Source organism: Nicotiana tabacum, chromosome 24 (genome assembly GCF_000715075.1).
Source record: "Nicotiana tabacum cultivar K326 chromosome 24, ASM71507v2, whole genome shotgun sequence".
NCBI classification, from domain to species: domain Eukaryota; kingdom Viridiplantae; phylum Streptophyta; class Magnoliopsida; order Solanales; family Solanaceae; genus Nicotiana; species Nicotiana tabacum.
The window spans coordinates 74835737-74854191 of NC_134103.1; the positions used below are offsets into that span (position 1 = coordinate 74835737).

An 18455-nucleotide genomic window follows, 5' to 3' on the forward strand; every position below is an offset into this window, starting at 1 on the left:
TTGTTCCTCTATATAGAAAACTTTATTCTTATAGACTCAAATTACTTGTGCTTGTAAAACGTATAATAGATTATTTTGATTAGTTTTTTGTGGGGATGGAACACACATATATATAGTTTTCTTTAATTTTTATGTAATTTTACTTGTTTATAAATATTAATTGTCATTATATTATTTTATAAAATATTAAAAATTAAATACCAATGGGGCTTACGCCCCGCGCCTCAGAATTTACGCCCCGCTAAGGTATATGTAAAACACCCCGTCTTACACCCACGCTTTTTAAAACACTGAGTTCTATTTCATTCGTATTTCAAATCCGTTAGTAATTGAAAAGGAAAAGGTACAAAACCAAAACATATTAGGTCATGGAATAAATTTGTGGAGGTCCTTTTTTTCAACAAATATGTGGAGAAGACAAAACAAATTTTACTTTTGGAAAAAAGTGAAAGAAAAAATAGTTGCATATGGAGCCAAATGATTGGAAAGACTTGACTAATCCATCTCTCTTTTAATTATGTCACAAACCAATGATCCAGAATTCCAGGAAACATATATAATTATTAAACAGGAGCTGCTGATATCAACTCCATTAGCACTATTATACAAACTAATCTCGATCTGTACCCTAAACCTAATTTAGTTACGTAGAAAGTACACGGAAAAGGGAAATAAAAGTATAAATTAAAAACAGATTGAGCTTGGTCCAATATTGTGACAAATAGGATCTCTGGTGTAAGAGGCAGATCTAGAATTTTAACTTTATCGGTTATGTATTTTAAAACGATGACTTTAAGTGTTTATAATTGGGTTCTAAGTTTAATATTTATACATATTTAATAAAAAATTTAATACAAATATATTATTTGAGTAAAAACTATTTCGTCCGAAGAACTCATAGTAGGTCCCGACTATGTGTATAATTCTAATTGAAGATATTATAAACTAAAAAGGGCTAAAAGGAAATGAAAACACGAGGCTATATCTTTAATTAGTATACCTTATCCACAAAATTAAGACAGATGATATAGTATCAACTATGGACTACCATTTTAAAAAATAAAAAAAGTATTTGCTTCCATTTATAATAAAGCTGCATGATGTAGGGTGACAAGATCTTCGAGAGAGAAAAATATCATAGAAGAGTGTGATAATATGATTGAAATTTTTTCAAAGGTCTAAGGTTTGATTTCTAGAAATGAATTTTTTAATAAGAATTATTAATTTTTTAAGTGAACCTACTTGGCGTAAATCGATCTAACCGAACATATAAGTTTCTAGTAACGAATAGCTAAACAGAAAAAAGGAAAAGTAATTAATTTCAGGGAATATTTGTTATCATAATTATGAAAAACTATAAAGAAAAGGTCATAGAAAGCAACCTCATAACTGCAGCAATAATTGGACCGATTATTATGAGTAATTTAAAACTGGGATAAGGTGCTAACTTCGAGAAAAAACAAAGCAATGTTTCTATATTCTAGTGGATAACATAATCAAGAGAATATTTTTTGAAAAAAGAAGAAAGAAAAGAGAGAGCAAAATCATCAACAGAGCATAGAGAGCAATGATGATGATTATGTAAAAAAAATGTTTTTAAAACAATATTTCCTTCGTTTAAACAAAATGAACCTATTTTGTTTAGTTTATTTTAAAAAAATTATCATTTTCTAAATTTGAAAATAAAATAACTTTAAACTTCTCATTTTACTTTTAGTGAGATGATTTACAACACACAAATATCTATGGATTATTTTACACCACAAATTTCAAAAGTTTTCCATACTTTCTTAAACTCTTAACTCAAGCAAATAGATTCACTTCTTTTTGAAACGGGAGGAGTACAATATTTTAATCAACAATGACATTAACTACTATATTTTAATTTATATATATTTTGGCATTTCTCTTTTAAGATGTCGAGAATCAAAAAAGAAAATAGGAACAAGAAAGTTTAAAACTCACAAAGGGAGAATTTGCACTCGCATATGCTCAATTCTCCTACCTTTTCCCCACTCCCCCCGCCACGTAGAAATGACATTAGGTAGTCATTCTAAAGGGCTGCTCTTTAGAAATTAGCTAGTGAGTCTTAACTTTCAGTTTTACAATTCAAATTTTTAGGATAAAACTATCATGAGTTGTCCTGAAGTTAAGATTTTTTAGTTTAAAATTTTAGGACAAAATAAATACTAACTAATCTCTAAATAGCATCCTTAAGAATGGCTATCTGTGCACTTGACCCATTTTCCATCCATTAAAAGAAGAATGGAAATTTTAAATTCTTATACACTATTTGAAATTTTATTACCCTCCCTACTCAAGTTTCAATTTAATTACATCCTATATACAAATTTACCAATTATATACATTTTAGGAATTAAATGAGTATCTCTTTATATTAGGAATCAATTATTTCTCATCCTTATTCTCTCTCCCTCCTGCTCTCTCTCTCTCTTTCTGTCTCTCTCTGCGTCTCTCTCTATTTCTCAAACCCTAATTCCAGTAATGTAGAGCAAAGGGAAAGAGAGCAACAATTTCATACTTATTGAAATTCCAGTAATGTAGAGATGAAGGTGTTGCACAATTGGTGTTCACCATTGACAACCATTAAAAAGCTTTGAAGCTTTGAATTCGAATTTGGGTTTTCAAAAATCACTATTTGTTTGGATTGAGTGTTGTTGCAAAAAATTGAGAATATTGTTTGGAGTTTATATCTCAATTTTGAGGATGTTTTGGTGAAGAATAGACTTGATTTTGGCTGAATTTCAGATTGAAACTCTAAGAAGAAGAAGAAGAAGAAGAAGACATGACATACATTATACTTACGAAATTGTAGTAAAGTTGTAGTAAAATTGTAGAAAAATTATATTCTGTTGTTTATATATATATTTTTATTTAAATATTGTATGAAAGTTGAACAATATTGTATAAAAATTATATTTCAGTTGTATGATATTGTAGTTGTATATAACTGGGTAGAAATAATATATGAAAGTTGCAGATAAGTTGTATAATATATAATTAGTTGTATAAAATTTTTACTATGTATAAATCAGATACAAAATATACAAAAGACATATTGTATAAAGTTTGTATAAAAATTGTAGTTAAGTGGTATGATATTGTAGTTGTATATAACTGGGTAGAAATAATATGTGAAAGTTGTAGATAAGTTGTATAATATATAATTAGTTGTATGAAATTTGTTTTTACTATATATAAATCAGATACAAAATATACAAAAGTCATATTGTATAAAATTTTGTATAAAATTTTATTTAAATTGTATGATATTGTAGTTGTATTTAACTGTTAAAAAAATATACAGTAGTAAAGTTTGATGAAAATACTTTTAAGTCTATTATAACCACTGTTATTTCCACTTTACTCGTTTTAAAATTTAAGTATAAAAAAGATGATTTTTTCCATTTTGCCTTACTGTTGGTAAGGATTTCCAATATCAAAATTACCTTACACAGAAAATATTTGATGAGGTATTTGTGTTGAAAAATGGAAGTAATAGGCGAAGGAAGATGCCACAAAGGCGTTTTGTCAAAGTAGCCAACGGTGATTTGTTGTCTCTGTTTCAAGAAGAGAGACATAACCATGGTTAAATTAATTTTAATTAAATAAATCTCGCCCATCAATTAGGGAGCAGGACACGTGTCAAAGGATGAGAACCCTATTGAAGGATACTGGAGCAATCTTTACTAGAGGGGATCCTGTACCAATATTCTGGAGAGAAGAAAGAGAAAGGAGGGGGAAAAAAAGGAAAAGGGTATAACTAAATCCCTTGATTGAAGGCACTAATAATGGATTGGAAGCCTTTTAAGGTGGAATGTATATATTTTGTAGATAAAACTTGTTTAGCTTGGATAATTAATTAAACATGGATATTTTTAATAATAAAATTTCAAATAGTGTATAGGAAAGAAAAAATCTCAAAGAATAGATTCATTGTTATTGATCCACAATTACATAGCCCGTTCAAGTTCTATTGGGTTGATCCCCAACTTTTTAGTTAAAGATCAAGCTGAACTCAACCCAAATCAACCCATCAAATATACTAGGTTAAAATAGGCTACTCTAATAAGTTGAAAACATAAACCAATCGATTTGTGGACGTACTAGGGATTAAATAGATTGGTAACTATATTTTGTGGGGTAGGAGGATCGATATATAACACTTACTACTACTTAATTATAGTTCTGACAAACTCATATTGACCCAAACATTAACCTAACCAGACCCATTGAACTCCTAGTATAGCCAAATTGGTTGTTTGGTTTTGGTAATCTGTCTCAACTTTATCTTCTTTTCTTTTATTTTGGATTGCTCCCAAAATAATATTAACTATTGAAAAATATACTAAACTGAATTACTGGTCAAATATAGGTCCTCTAACGTAAGAGACCAACTGACGAATAATATATTTAGAAACAAAGAAAGTGAACTATTATCAGATCGGAAATAATAGTTTTACTAGTAGTCAGACTAGATAAGACTAACTAACTACCTAAGATGAATTTGTGCTGCCCAAAATTATACGAGAAAATCCAGATTATCAACTAAATAGATGAGCACCAAGTATCTGCATCTTCAAGTAGTACAACCAAATATAACTTGTTGATCAAAGAAATATTCAAGCTCAAACTCATAGATGTTGCACAGTAAACATAATAAATTAAGATGAAATGATACATGCAGGAATCTCATAAACAAAATGGTTCAGACCGTTCACTGCAAAATACACGATAAATACTGACCAAATTGCACAGCTCTTTAAGCTATTATTGAGTAGAAAAATTGAATTCCTATTTCTACAGAGAGAACATTGCACCACTGAATAAAGTGGCAGCTGTGTTATCATGAATAACAATACACGTAATAGATACTTTTTGACTGCCTTGGCCTTCTGAAGTCTCACATACAGGGCGATAAGAATGGAGTTAACTTTACTCAGCTCTAGACTGCCCAGCTCGGGAAGACAAGATAATGCCAACAATAAGCCCATAAAGAGCCAAAGCTTCAGCAAAAATGAGAATGAGGATCATCCCAACGAAAAGCTTAGGTTGTTGTGCATTAGCCCTAGAAAATAGTAGTTGTTCAGTACAGAAAGAAAATCATCTTTAAAATAACAACCAGCATGACAACAGAAAAACAAATACGACATTCCAAACAAAATGAAGAGCACAGAACAGTCCCAAGCTGAATATGTAACAATTAGCCTGCAACAGTCATTAAATTGAGCCTTTGGCTAAAAAGTTTATCCGGTGATTTCTAGAAGCCAGTGTATGTTTTCTTTATATGTAATAGAAGTCAATGCATAATGTAAACAATAATAAAGACAGCTCGGTGCCAAAGCTCTCGCTATGTGCGTGGCCCATGGAAAGGCCGGACCCAATAGGGTCCATTATACACAGCCTTTATCTGCAAGAGGTTGTTTCTAAAGACTTGTGTTGTGAATGCTAAGCAAAAGAGTTGACAAGTGGCTAAAAGATATGAGAGAAGGAATTGTAAGGCAGAAACTATCCATGGAAGCCGCCCATTCCGTTGTAATATACTACCATATTTCGACTTTATTAACTGCAGAATATGCACCTCTGTTTGGAACAGTTTTGCTCGCAGCTCACCTCGAACCATAAAGTTGTAAGATTTGAAGGAAATCAGTGGGCTCTAACTGTCCACCGATCTTGAAAAGCAAAATACTATGTTTTTGTTTTGTTTTTTTAATCCGCTTCCCACTTTCTTAAGAGGCAATTCTTCTACAAGACTTCAGCATGTTTAGTCTGTGTCTTTAGTTTTACGTTAGATATTTTCTTTTTCAGGAACGTTGCAAGCTGATCAAACAATAAGCTATCTTAAAGCATACTACCAGTTATCTAGGACAGACTGGAAAAGGTCATTTTGGTATAGATTCTCTGGAGACAATGGAATAATGATGGGTAAAATTTTACCAGCAGCTTGAAACTGGAAGAAAAAAAGGACACAATGAGGCAGCCGTTGTCAAACAGACTCATATGACACACCCCTAACAAAGTCCCAGCATCACTATTTTTTTCTTTTTTTAACTCCCTCCGTCCCGATATATGTGGCGGTTTGCAGATTTCGAGAGTCAAATGAGTTAACTTTAATTGTGAATTCGGACATAGAATCTGTAAGTTTCTTTTAAAATAAAAATTACATATGTAGAAACACATTGGCAAACACAAGTACTAAGTTTAATTGAAAATGACAATCCAAGATGCGAACAACAAATTCACCTCAATCCCAAACTTGAGACAGTCCGTACAACTCCTCAATAACCATGTTATTCCATTTTAGACTGTTCCATTCCAATATATAAAAAGTAGGGTTCTCTAACACGAAAGGGTAAAATATTGTGAGTATTCACCATTATCATATGGATTTTAGTTTAGCATCAATTTAACTGTTGAGATATGTGGAAGGGGAACTGGCAATTAAGATAGTGAATTAAAGCAAATAGAACTTTAGTTTAGTTGCATTTGAAGATATATTAACCAATTTATTCAGAAAATTTCTTGCTCTGTTCTCATGCCAATGATTCATCCACCAGACTTTATTTCTTTCTCCTTAGAGCCTATAGAACAGAAATTGTTCAAGTAAGGTCGTAAATATATTTACTCATTACATTGGCGTTCCCAACATGGGGATCGAACCCATGACACAAGGTTAAGAGCCTTCTGCTCTACATTAGTTGAACAATTAAATTTGACTTAACTACTAAGCAACTATGTTCTCTATTTGAGCTTCTTATTTTTACTATCTTCCAAAAAACATTCCTGCAGATGTTAGCAGCAATTTTAACAAACCTAAAAGCTCGTGAAAACACACAAACCAAGTCATCAATATAAAAATGCAACATTCTAAATTCTACCAGAGCCACTCGCATTGAAACTCTAGTTCTACTGCTAAAATTGCTTTTCCCCCCCTTTTTCTAAAGGCTCGAGAGCTAAAACTTATCCTTGCCATTAAACCAAAAGATGAACAGCATTAATACCAACTCTAGATTTGTTCTAACAACATAGTACTAAAACTCAATGTCCAGGAGTTATTCATATACGATCTTTCACATTTAAAAGTCCTAACTATGGAATTTGGATTCAACAGGCATTAGCAAGCAAAGAAAGAAAAGGAAAACAAAAACAAAGAAAAAAAATTCAAGGAATCAATACCTAACACCAGCATCACCAACAATACCAATAGCCATTCCAGCAGAAAGGCCAGCAAGACCACAAGCAAGACCGGACGAGAGATGAGCATAGCCATCAAATAGGTAATACGACTTGGTTTTGGGGTTAATCCCAGTACAGATGATCACAGCAATAATCAACCCATAAATACCTAACACACCAGCCATAACCACTGGCACAATAGATTTCATCACCAATTCAGGTCTCATCACTCCCATTGACGCCACTCCAACACCACTCTTCGCTGTTCCATAAGCTGCCCCCATACCTACAAATCATTCACAAAAACATTAGATTTGAAATCCATTTTAAATAAGCGAACAACATACTCGTATCTGTTGGAAAGGCGGATCCAACGTTTGAAAGCTTACAGATGCAAAATCACATTGTCTTTGGTGGTGACAACGGTCAGCGGTACAGATTAAGCATAAATTTAAATTTCCAAGAAAAAAATCAACTATATATGTAACTCAAGAACAAATCTCAAATTACTACTAAATAAGCATAATTAGTATTCCATAAGCTTGCAAATAAGCATAAAGCATAAAATTTGCTCGAAGCTTAATCTGTGGTGCAGAATTAGTAAAACACATATATATATTAAAAAAATCAACTATATATAGTTCATGAAAATAGGAATTAAGTTAGCGTATGCAGACTACAACTGTATTTTATAAGAATAATAACATATATTTTTTTTAAAAAATAAAATAATTAACTTTATATATAATTCATCTGCAGATCTGGGGTAGGGTTGGAGGAACTTACAGGAGAAGACGAGGGCGGCGGCGGCGCCAAGGAAGCCGAAGAAAGGAGCAGTTTCATCTCCGGAAAAGGTCGACATTGTCGTTAGGATTTGGATCTGAGAATTGTAAATTATACAGAGAGTTTTTGAGTTTTGGAGTTGAATAGATCTGTCTGTAGTTTCTCCTCCCTCGTTCTCTCTCCCTGATTGGTTGTTGAAGCAAATAATTGATAACTCGGTGATATTCACGTGCTATTATGGGTTTGGGCTTACCGGCTATTTATGTAAAATCCCACATCAAAAAGGTCGATACTCTATTTTGCACAAATAGCCGGTTGGTTCACTGTATATTTTTTTTATCCGGTATATATAAACTATACACTGATTATACATGATTATAACTTATGCATATATGATATAAATATTATACATCCTTAATAATTTTTAGTTTAAACGGTTAGATGGGAGGCTATTTAGGTTAATTCTCATGCTGAAATTGGTCCATATTGGCAAACGTTTGCAAGTTGAAGCTGGTCACTAGCGGTCTAAACCAATAAGGCTCTTCTAGTGTAACAATTCATCATACTATATTATAAATATGAAGCTTCAAAATAGAAACTTGAATTACCAAAATACTCATCAAAAGATGAATGCCCATTATACCCTTCAGACAAACATTATTTCTATAACATTTTTGTACAAAAATGTAAATGTATATTTAATAAATTTTTTAATCTACTAAACATCTTTTCATATACAATGCATATGAACATGAAAATACAATAAATATAGAATTACGTGGAAACATTGGTTCTTGCCATCTTAAATGATATATTAACTACTCTATTTATTTATTGTGATTATTATTGATGGGGAGTCATATAGTTTTCATATTTCAGTTTTTGTTTCTTTCATCTTCTAGGGTAATAGTAGTGTAATATTTTTGCATAAATTCTTTATTTTACTCTATAAAAATGCACATCAAATTGTCTAATCGTTATATTCGTTTCTCTTGGTTCTATCAAAAAATTTCTTTTTCCTCAAAAAATCCATTGGCTTTGCCGGACTTCATTCTGCAACATATCACATGTTTAATTTTTGAATTCTTCTTGATTTTCTTCTCATTATTTATTGTGTCTGATTCATGTTCCATTTGTTAATATTCTGTATTGCTGTAATAAACAATTAAACTTTCTGAAAAAATAAAACAGAAAATTAGTAATACTTGTTGAACGAAATAGATTCTGGAAAACAAAAAACAGTATAGGAATAAATCGAGTCCACTGAATACACAGTGTGTCCTTAAGAAAATTATTCCCCTCAAGTACCCGAGGTGTTGGAATATATCCTTCCAGGATAGAACGATTTAACTTGCCAGTGTATTGGTACCAAAAATTCTGATGAACTGCGAACCACTCAATGGTCATAAAACACACTGGAAAATATTGTGCAGAAGAAGAAGAAGCTCAGAAAATTTCGTAAGGAAAGATTCTGGCATTGTTTCTGAAAAGGGTTTCTGAAAAGGTTTGCAACCTTTCAGAAACAGCCATGGCTGTTGAAAAGGGGTGTTTGAAATATTGCGGGAAAAATTAAAAACGGGCCTGACCGAACCGGGTCGCGGGTTATTTCGGATTGAATTTTTCGTTAATTATTTAATTAATTAATTAAATAATTGAAAGGAATTTTGTCCAAAAAGATTAATCAATCAATCGATCTTTGACCGAATCCGAAGCCGAAGCCGAAGCCGAGCCGAGTGAGCGACGACGACGACAGCGCGAGGCTTGCCTTTTTCTTAACTCTTTAAGAGCTAGAAGAAGAGCAATTATATATATACCCATCAAAAGTCTTTTCTTTCTCCGATATGGGACAATGTCCCTTTCCTAAGGGAAACTCAAATATTTCATTTTTCTTCCATTTCTCATTCACCTTCTTTAAGCTACACAAGCTTAAAATCCCAATAATCCCCCACATGAATGGGGAATGGCTATAAAATAAAGGAATGCACGGACGCGTGTGTGTTTTACATGCAAGAATTAATTACATCTGGATAAGTAGGTTTCTCTTTGAACTTTCCGTAGTGAACTTATATCGGATATACTCGGTCAATCGGTAGATTTGATATCTTTGAACCGTCGAGCTTTGTTGTATACCTAGACAACATAAGTCACACAATCAATCCTTAACCATCTATGGTTCTCACGGTTGTGTTCATTTCAGCCATGAACACCGCTTGATTTCATGAGTGCTTAGAGAATGGGCATTTACTTTCATTCCCCTTGAAGCGGCTTACACTTCACACTCACATAGGTGATTTCTAAACGTGTAATCCTATAGACACACTATCTGGTCATATCCTGCCAGACTTAGCAAATCATTAAAAAACCTTTAAGCTTTGTTGACTCATCAAAAAGCCTTAATGCTTTACCTCGATTTCTGAACATTTTCTTCATCACGAGAATGTGTTGAGTTATTTGATAATGTTGGACCATCATTCATAACTTTGTTTGATCTCTTTGAACCTAACTCGTGGGATCTCCAGTCTGCTAGGTAGAGTTATCGTCATGATGACTTGTCCTAGACCTTAACCCCATTCCCTTTGATGATCTTTCAACTGCCTCTCTAGATAGGCCTTTTGTAAGTGGATCCGATATGTTATCTCTTGACTTTATGTAGTCAATTGTGATAACACCACTAGAGAGTAGTTGTCTAACGGTATTGTATCTCCGTCATATATGACGAGATTTTTCGTTATACATAACGCTCTCTGCCCTGCCTATTGCCGCTTGACTATCACAATGTATACAAATATGTGCCAAAGGTTTGGGCCAAAATAGAATATCTTCCAAGAAATTCCGGAACCATTCAGTTTCTTTACCGGCCTTATCTAAAGCTATAAATTCAGATTCCATTGTAGAACGGGCGATGCACGTTTGTTTGGATAATTTTCAAGACACTGCTCCACCCCCAATTGTGAAAACATATCCACTCGTGGATTTAACTTCAGATGATCCAGTGATCCAATTTGCATCACTATATCCCTCGATCACGGAGGGATATTTGTTATAATGCAAAGCGTAATTTTGGGTATGTTTGAGATACCCCAAAACTCGTTTCATTTCCATCCAATGTAAATGATTGGGATTACTTGTAAACCGACTCATCTTACTAATAGCACATGCTATATCTGGTCGTGTACAATTCATGATATACATCAAACTTCCCAATACTCTTGCATAATCTAATTGTGAGTCACTTTTACCTTCATTCTTTTGAAGTGCATAACTCACGTCAATTGGAGTCTTGGCAATTTTGAAATCCAAATACTTGAACTTGTCAAGTACCTTTTCAATGTAGTGAGATTTTGATAATGTTAGACCTTGTGGAGTCTTATGAATTCTGATTCCTAAGATCACATCAGCAACTCCTAAGTCTTTCATATCGAATTTGCTAGCTAACATGCACTTAGTAGCATTTATATCTGCTATGTTTTTGCTCATTATCAACATGTCATCAACATATAAACAAACAATGACTTCATGACCTGGAGTGTTTTTAATGTAAATACATTTGTCGCACTCGTTGATTTTAAACCCACTTGCCAACATTATTTGGTCAAATTTGGCATGCCATTATTTGGGTGTTTGTTTAAGTCCATAAAGTGACTTAACAAGTTTGCACACTTTCTTTTCTTTACCAGTTACCACAAAACCCTCAGGTTGTTCCATGTAAATCTCTTCCTCTAATTCTCCATTTAAGAAAGCTGTTTTAACATCCATTTGATGGATTTCAAGACCATACACGGCCGCTATTGCCACTAACACCCTAATAGATGTTATCCTCATTACTGGCGAGTAAGTGTCAAAGTAATCAAGGCCTTCCTTTTGTCTATAACCTTTGACAACAAGTCTTGCCTTATATTTGTCAATAGTGCCATCAGCTTTCACTTTCCGTTTAAAGATCCATTTCGAACCTAAAGGCTTATTTCCTGGAGGAAGATCTACCAATTCCCATGTATGGTTATCCAAAATTGATTGAATCTCACTATTGACTGCCTCTTTCCAAAATGCTGAATCAGAAGATGACATAGCTGCTTTAAAAGTTTGAGGCTCATTTTCAAGCAAAAATGTCACAAAAACTGGTCCAAAGGAAGTAGATGTTCTTTGACGTTTGCTACGCCTTGGATCTTCTATACTTGGAGTATTTTCCTTTGGTTCTTCCCGAGGTCGTTTAGGTCTTTCACTTAACGACTCACATTCAGTTTTATACGGATAGATGCTTTCAAAGAATTCAGCATTATCTGATTCCATTACCGTATTAATGTGAATTTCGGGATTATCAGATTTATGAACCAAAAACCGACATGCTTTACTGTTTGTAGCATATCCAATGAAAACGCAATCAACAGTCTTTGGTCCAATTTTAACCCTTTTAGGTAAAGAAACTTGTACCTTTGCTAGACACCCCCACACTTTGAAATATTTCAAGTTGGGTTTTCTTCCTTTTCATTTTTCATATGGAATAGATTGCGTTTTGCTGTGGGGTACTCTGTTGAGTATTAGGTTAGCTGTAAGGATAGCTTCGCCCCACAAACTCTGCGGTAATCCGGAACTTATTAATAAAGAATTTATCATTTCCTTTAATGTCCGATTTTTCCTCTCCGCAATTCCATTGGATTGAGGTGTGTAAGGTGTAGTAGTTTGATGGATAATTTCATATTCCGAACATATTTCTGCAAATAAAAATTCATATTCTCCACCCCTATCACTTCTAATCATTTTGATCTTTTTATTCAATTGATTCTCCACTTCATTCTTGTATTGCTTAAATGCTTCAATTGCTTCATCTTTACTATTAAGCAAATAAACATAACAATATCGAGTGCAGTCGTCAATAAAAGTAATAAAATATTTTTTCCCACCTCGAGATGGTGTCGACTTGATATCACAAATGTCAGTATGAATTAAAGTCTAAAGGATTTGAATTCCTTTCAATAGACTTATAAGGATGTTTTACAAACTTAGACTCAACACATATTTGATATTTTGATTTATTACACTCGAATTTAGGCAACACTTCTAAATTAATTAACTTCCGCAAGGTTTTGTAATTGACATGTCCTAAACGAATATGCCATAAATTATTTGACTCCAATAAATAAGAAGAAGCTGCAATTTTATTTATACTGTCAACAACCATTACATTTAGTTTGAAGAGGCCCTCTGTGAGTTAGCCCTTTCCAACATATATTTCATTCTTGCTTACAACAACTTTATCAGAAACAAATACACATTTCAATCTGTTCTTAACAAGTAAAGAAGTAGAAACTAAATTCTTCCTAATAGTAGGAACATGAAGAATGTTGTTGAGCGTTAACACCTTGCCGGAAGTCATCTTCAGGAATATCTTCCCATAACCTTCAATCTTGACTGTTGCAGTATTTCCCATGGAAAGCTCTTCTTCGGGACCAGCAGTAGAGTAAGTCGCAAATGCTTCCTTGACAGCACAAACATGTCGAGTTGCTCAAGAGTCAATCCACCACTCCTTCGGATTTTCAACTAGGTTGCATTCCGAAAGCATTGCACACAGATCATCAATGTCATAATTCTTCTCTACTATGTTGGCATGTCCCTTCTTCTTATACTTTTTCGGGAGACGACAATCAAGGGCTTTGTGATCGGTTTTTCCTCAATTGTAGCAGTTGCCTTTGAATGTCTTTTTGTTCTGCTCCTTAGTCTGTCCAGAAGACTTCTTTCTCTTCTTACTTTTTGGAGCAGTCTCCTCAACGATATTAGCTCCCATGATCGTTGAATTTCCACGAGACTTCTTCTCGGCTGTTTTGTTGTCTTCCTCAATCTTGAGACGAATCACAAGATCTTCTAACTTCATTTCTTTGCGCTTGTGCTTAAGATAGTTCTTGAAATCTCTCCACGAAGGAGGCAATTTTTCAATCATTGCAGCCACTTGAAATGCTTCATTCACGACCATACCTTCAGCAATAAGGTCATGAAAAATAAGTTGAAGCTCCTGAACTTGGGTTCCAACAGTTTTACTGTCTATCATTTTATAGTCTAGAAACTTGGCAACCACGAACTTCTTCAAGCATGCATCTTCAGTCTTGTACTTCTTCTCAAGTGCGTCCCATAATTATTTCGAAGTATTCATCGCACTGTACACATTGTACAAGTCATCCTCTAAAGCGCTTAAGATATAGCCTTTGCAAAGAAAATCTGCCTGCTTTCACGCCTCAACAATCATGAATTTCTCGTTGTCCGGCATGTCCGCAGCAGGCACTGGAGGTTCTTCACTAGTGAATTTCTGCATACCAAGTGTGGTAAGCCAGAAGAACACCCTTTGCTGCCATCCTTTGAAGTTGGCTCCGAAAAATTTCCCCGATTTCTCTGCCGGTGGAACAGCAGTCCGGCTTGACGAGGCTATCGTCGTTGCCACAATAGTCACAGAAGAATTTCCGTTATCAATTGCCATTTCTCACTGTAAACAACAGAAGAGTTCAATTAATGACAAAATCAGAACAGTAAACAATACTGTTATTAACAAAAATAATATGTATAATAAATAAAACCGAAATTTTTATATACTGTTTCACATAAAAACGATGAAGTTTTTATGTTCTTCAAATTGTTTTACGAATTTCAATACTCTGATGAAGTTTTTTATATCTTCAAATCAGAATAGTAAAATTCAGAAGGAGTAGAAATCACACGGGTTTTAATCTCCACAAACAAAATACAGAATATAAAAAAAAATTAATTTTCTTAAGATTGTTAATATTCTGTATTGCTGTAATAAACAATTAAACTTTCTAAAAAACAAAACAGAAAGTTAGTAATACTTGTGACTATTTTTTAATTACTAGCTCGAAAGTGACTATTCGTGAATTTTGCCCAATATAGTTTATTCTGCTGTTATAAATTGTTTACTTTGTTTATTAGGATGTTGATAACATTACTTTTATAGTTGGTTTAAGTAATCCAATATAGTAGTGCAAAATTTCTTGCACTATAGTTCTTCACTACTGGTACACTTGACAGCAGACATCAGCTATTTTATGTATCTGAAACTGCCGTAGTCACGCCACGTAATGGAAACAAAAGTAAACAAGGCCATTGCAACAAAATCAGCAAAATCTCCAACAAAAGTGAGTGAAGATTCGAATAAGCATCTTACACAAGTGATAGATCAAAAGCTGAATGAGGTGCTCAGAATCTTGAGTGGATAAACAGATCAACTTTGACAAGTATACCATATATATGCCAATACCTGTTTGCACGTGTATTTAATTGGAGTGCCAAGACAATTAATGTTGTGACATATCTCTTTCGGAATATATTATCAACTACCACAATTGCCAAAAACACCCCATGGCCGCATAGGTGGGTAGAAATTAAGTAGTAGTAGATGCCTTCTGATAGATTTGCTTAAACTTGTGGCACCAGCCAATCATGATGTGCCATGTGATAAGGTGGTATAAGATGTGAGATTAAATTTATATCATGGTCGGTTAACGGATGAATTTAATCTCAATCTTAATACAGGATATTATCCCATCAAACTTGAGATTATATTATCCCACCTCCCGGATGAAATAAATTAGTCCAAGAATTTTAATCCCAAGATTATAATCTCGGGATAATTTAGCCAACGTACCAAACGAATCCTTAGTACTACCAGTAGTACATTTGCCTGTTTGACCGTGCTTTTAAAATTAATTTATTTTGAAAAGTAATTTTTTCAGAAGTACTTTTCAAAAAAGTAATTTTGGTGAGAAGTAGTTTGTGTTTGGATAATCAATTTGAAAAGCACTTTGGAGCAACAATTAGTGTTTGGTCATGCTATTAAAAAAATATTTCTAAGCATATTAAAAGTACTTTTCAAAAAAGTATTTTTGAAGAAAAACTATTTTTTTTTATTTTTTCTAGTAAGTTATAAATTGAAAGTGTAAAGTATTTTTATATTATCTGTACAATTTAACGTGTTATAGAAGTATTCTAATTAGCAATCCGCTCTTACCTAAACCTTGTAGTAAAGGACCATATAGAAATTGCAGGTATACTCTTTTGGCTAAGCTTCCTAACTGATAAGGAAGTTTTTATATACTGGAGCCATATTTCTTCAAATATATTGGTTAATACTTAAGCTTAGCGTTTGTCTATTCATTAAATCAAATATTGCATGCAGCATGGTAACCTTGTAATGTAAATGGTTGCTAGTAGCTACTTTCATTTGAATATGCTATCTCTTTTTTCTTGGTCAGATATCAGCATGCTATACTGATAAAACTTATATTGTTTTTCCTCTTCTTTTCTATAAAAAAGGATTGCATATATTACAATGCTGTATATTTTGTCATGAACGGATCAAATACCATTTACTATATATCGACAAGACAAACTAAAAAACATCTAGTAATTGGTTTTAGAAAATTGTAGAATATGTTGTTACTCTACAATTAACAATCTAGCTGTGAGTGTAGCATTGTTCCACACAAGTCAGCTAAGGTGTCAATCAAAGAGGTCTTTTACTGTTACAGAAATATATTGAAAATAAACCAATGGAGTAAACTCAAGCAAAATAATCTGATAAGAAATCTGAAACGAGTAGACAAGACATTTTCAGAAAACTATCTTTAGGATAATAATTTCCCCCACACAATACAAATGGTTAAAGGAAAATCTATCCCCAGGATACAATGTTAAATTCTCACGATTGAGCTGGAACAATTATCAGATTTGGAGAAGAGAAAAAGCATTTCGAAAAGAGAAAGCAGATTATGAAATCTTCATCTTCAGTTGTATCGGAAATACTCTGTACAACTCTATATAACTAACTTTTACTCTAACCAACTAACTAGTGCCAACTCATGGATAGCTGTACAATTAACAGACTAATATCTAACTACAGTTACAAAGTGAACTAACTACAGTTAAGTAAAACCACACGTGAGCTAAGGCACTGCATGCATGGACACATCCTTTATACCCCCCCCCCAAGCTAGGACTACTAAAGATGTTCTTCAGTCCTAGCTTGGACACCAAATAGTCATGTTGAGATCGCCCAAATCCCTTGGTTAGCAAGTCAGCTTCCTGTTCTGCAGTAGGTACATAGATGGTACTAATCAGTCCCTGTTGAACCTTTTCTCGAATAAAATGGCAGTCAATATCAATATGTTTCATGCGTTCATGAAACACTGGGTTCGCAATAATTTGAATAGTTGATTTGCTATCACAGTAGATGGGAACAGAAGAAGAACGAGGGACACCAACTCCTTGAACAAACCAAGAATCCAAATCACCTCAGCTACTGTAGAGGCCAAACTCCTATACTCAGATTCTGGTGAGCTGCGAGAGATGGTTGACTACTTCTTGGACTTCCAAAAAAATCAAAGAGCTGCCAAACTTGCCAAAACACCCTCTGATAGACCTGCATGTGTTGGGGCAAGCAACCCAATCAGCATCACAAAAAGCTGAGAGAGAATCTGAGCAGGTAGCATGTAATAAAATACCCAGACTAGGACTAGACTTAACATATCTCACGGACCCTCAGAGCAGCCTCGGGTTTATGCATGAATTGACTCAAATACTGCACTGCAAAGGAAATGTCAGGACGAGTAATAGTTAAGTAGAGCAATTTCCCCATCAATCTCTGATATGTGCCAGGATTAGAGAGTACAGAATCACCAGTAGAAGCTATATGATCATCAAATTCAGTGGTAGTTAATTTGAGGTTCTTCTCCATAAGAGCGTGGACAGGTTTGGAACCCGCTAACCCCATATCAGAGATCAACTCTAAGGCATACTTGCGTTGGTGCATCAAGATCCCCTTGTCACTCCTAGTAAACTCAATGACCAAGAAAAATTTAAGCTCACCAAGGTCTTTGATTTTAAAACTGGACTGCAAATCATCCTTGGTCTGTTGTATAAGCAGCATATCATCACATGTGATCAACAAGTCATCAACTTAGACTAAAACCACTACCAACTTTCCTGCCACTCGCTTGATGAACAAGGAATAGACTAGGTGTCTCTGTTTAAAATTGAAATCCTGCAATGATGTGGTTAATTTGATGTTCTACTGTCTAGAAGCCTGCTTAAGTCCATAGAGTGACTTAAGCAGTTTGCACACTAAGGACTTATTAGTGGAATCATTGAACCCATGTGGAACTATCATATACACCTACTCAAAGAGATCACCTTGCAAATATACATTGTACACATCCATTTGATGGATGGTCTAATGCCTTGAAGTTGCTATGGAAAGCACACTCCGGACAATCACCATTTTCACCATAGGTGAGAATGTCTCTTGATAGTCTGAACCTTCTTTCTAATTATACCCTTTTTTCCACAAGTCTAGCTTTGAACTTTTCAACTTCACCAGAAGCCTTGTATTGATCTTATAGACCCATTTATATCCAATAGCCTTCTTTCCCTTAGGTAGAGGAACAAGAGCTCGTGTGTTGTCTTCCGAGGTCTTGATT

At 33.9% G+C, this 18455-nt stretch overlaps 1 protein-coding gene across 1 annotated transcript; it reads right to left on the reverse strand.

Moving 5' to 3' along the window:
- Window positions 1-4605: 4605 nt before the first annotated feature.
- On the reverse strand, window positions 4606-8219 carry LOC107798013 (V-type proton ATPase subunit c1). The gene is made up of 3 exons (XM_016620939.2): window positions 7984-8219; window positions 7198-7483; window positions 4606-5089 (listed from the first exon to the last, which is right to left on the reverse strand). The coding sequence occupies exons 1-3, from the start codon at window positions 8057-8059 to the stop codon at window positions 4957-4959; spliced, it is 495 nt and encodes a 164-aa protein (XP_016476425.1). The 5' UTR covers window positions 8060-8219; the 3' UTR covers window positions 4606-4956.
- Window positions 8220-18455: the final 10236 nt, after the last annotated feature.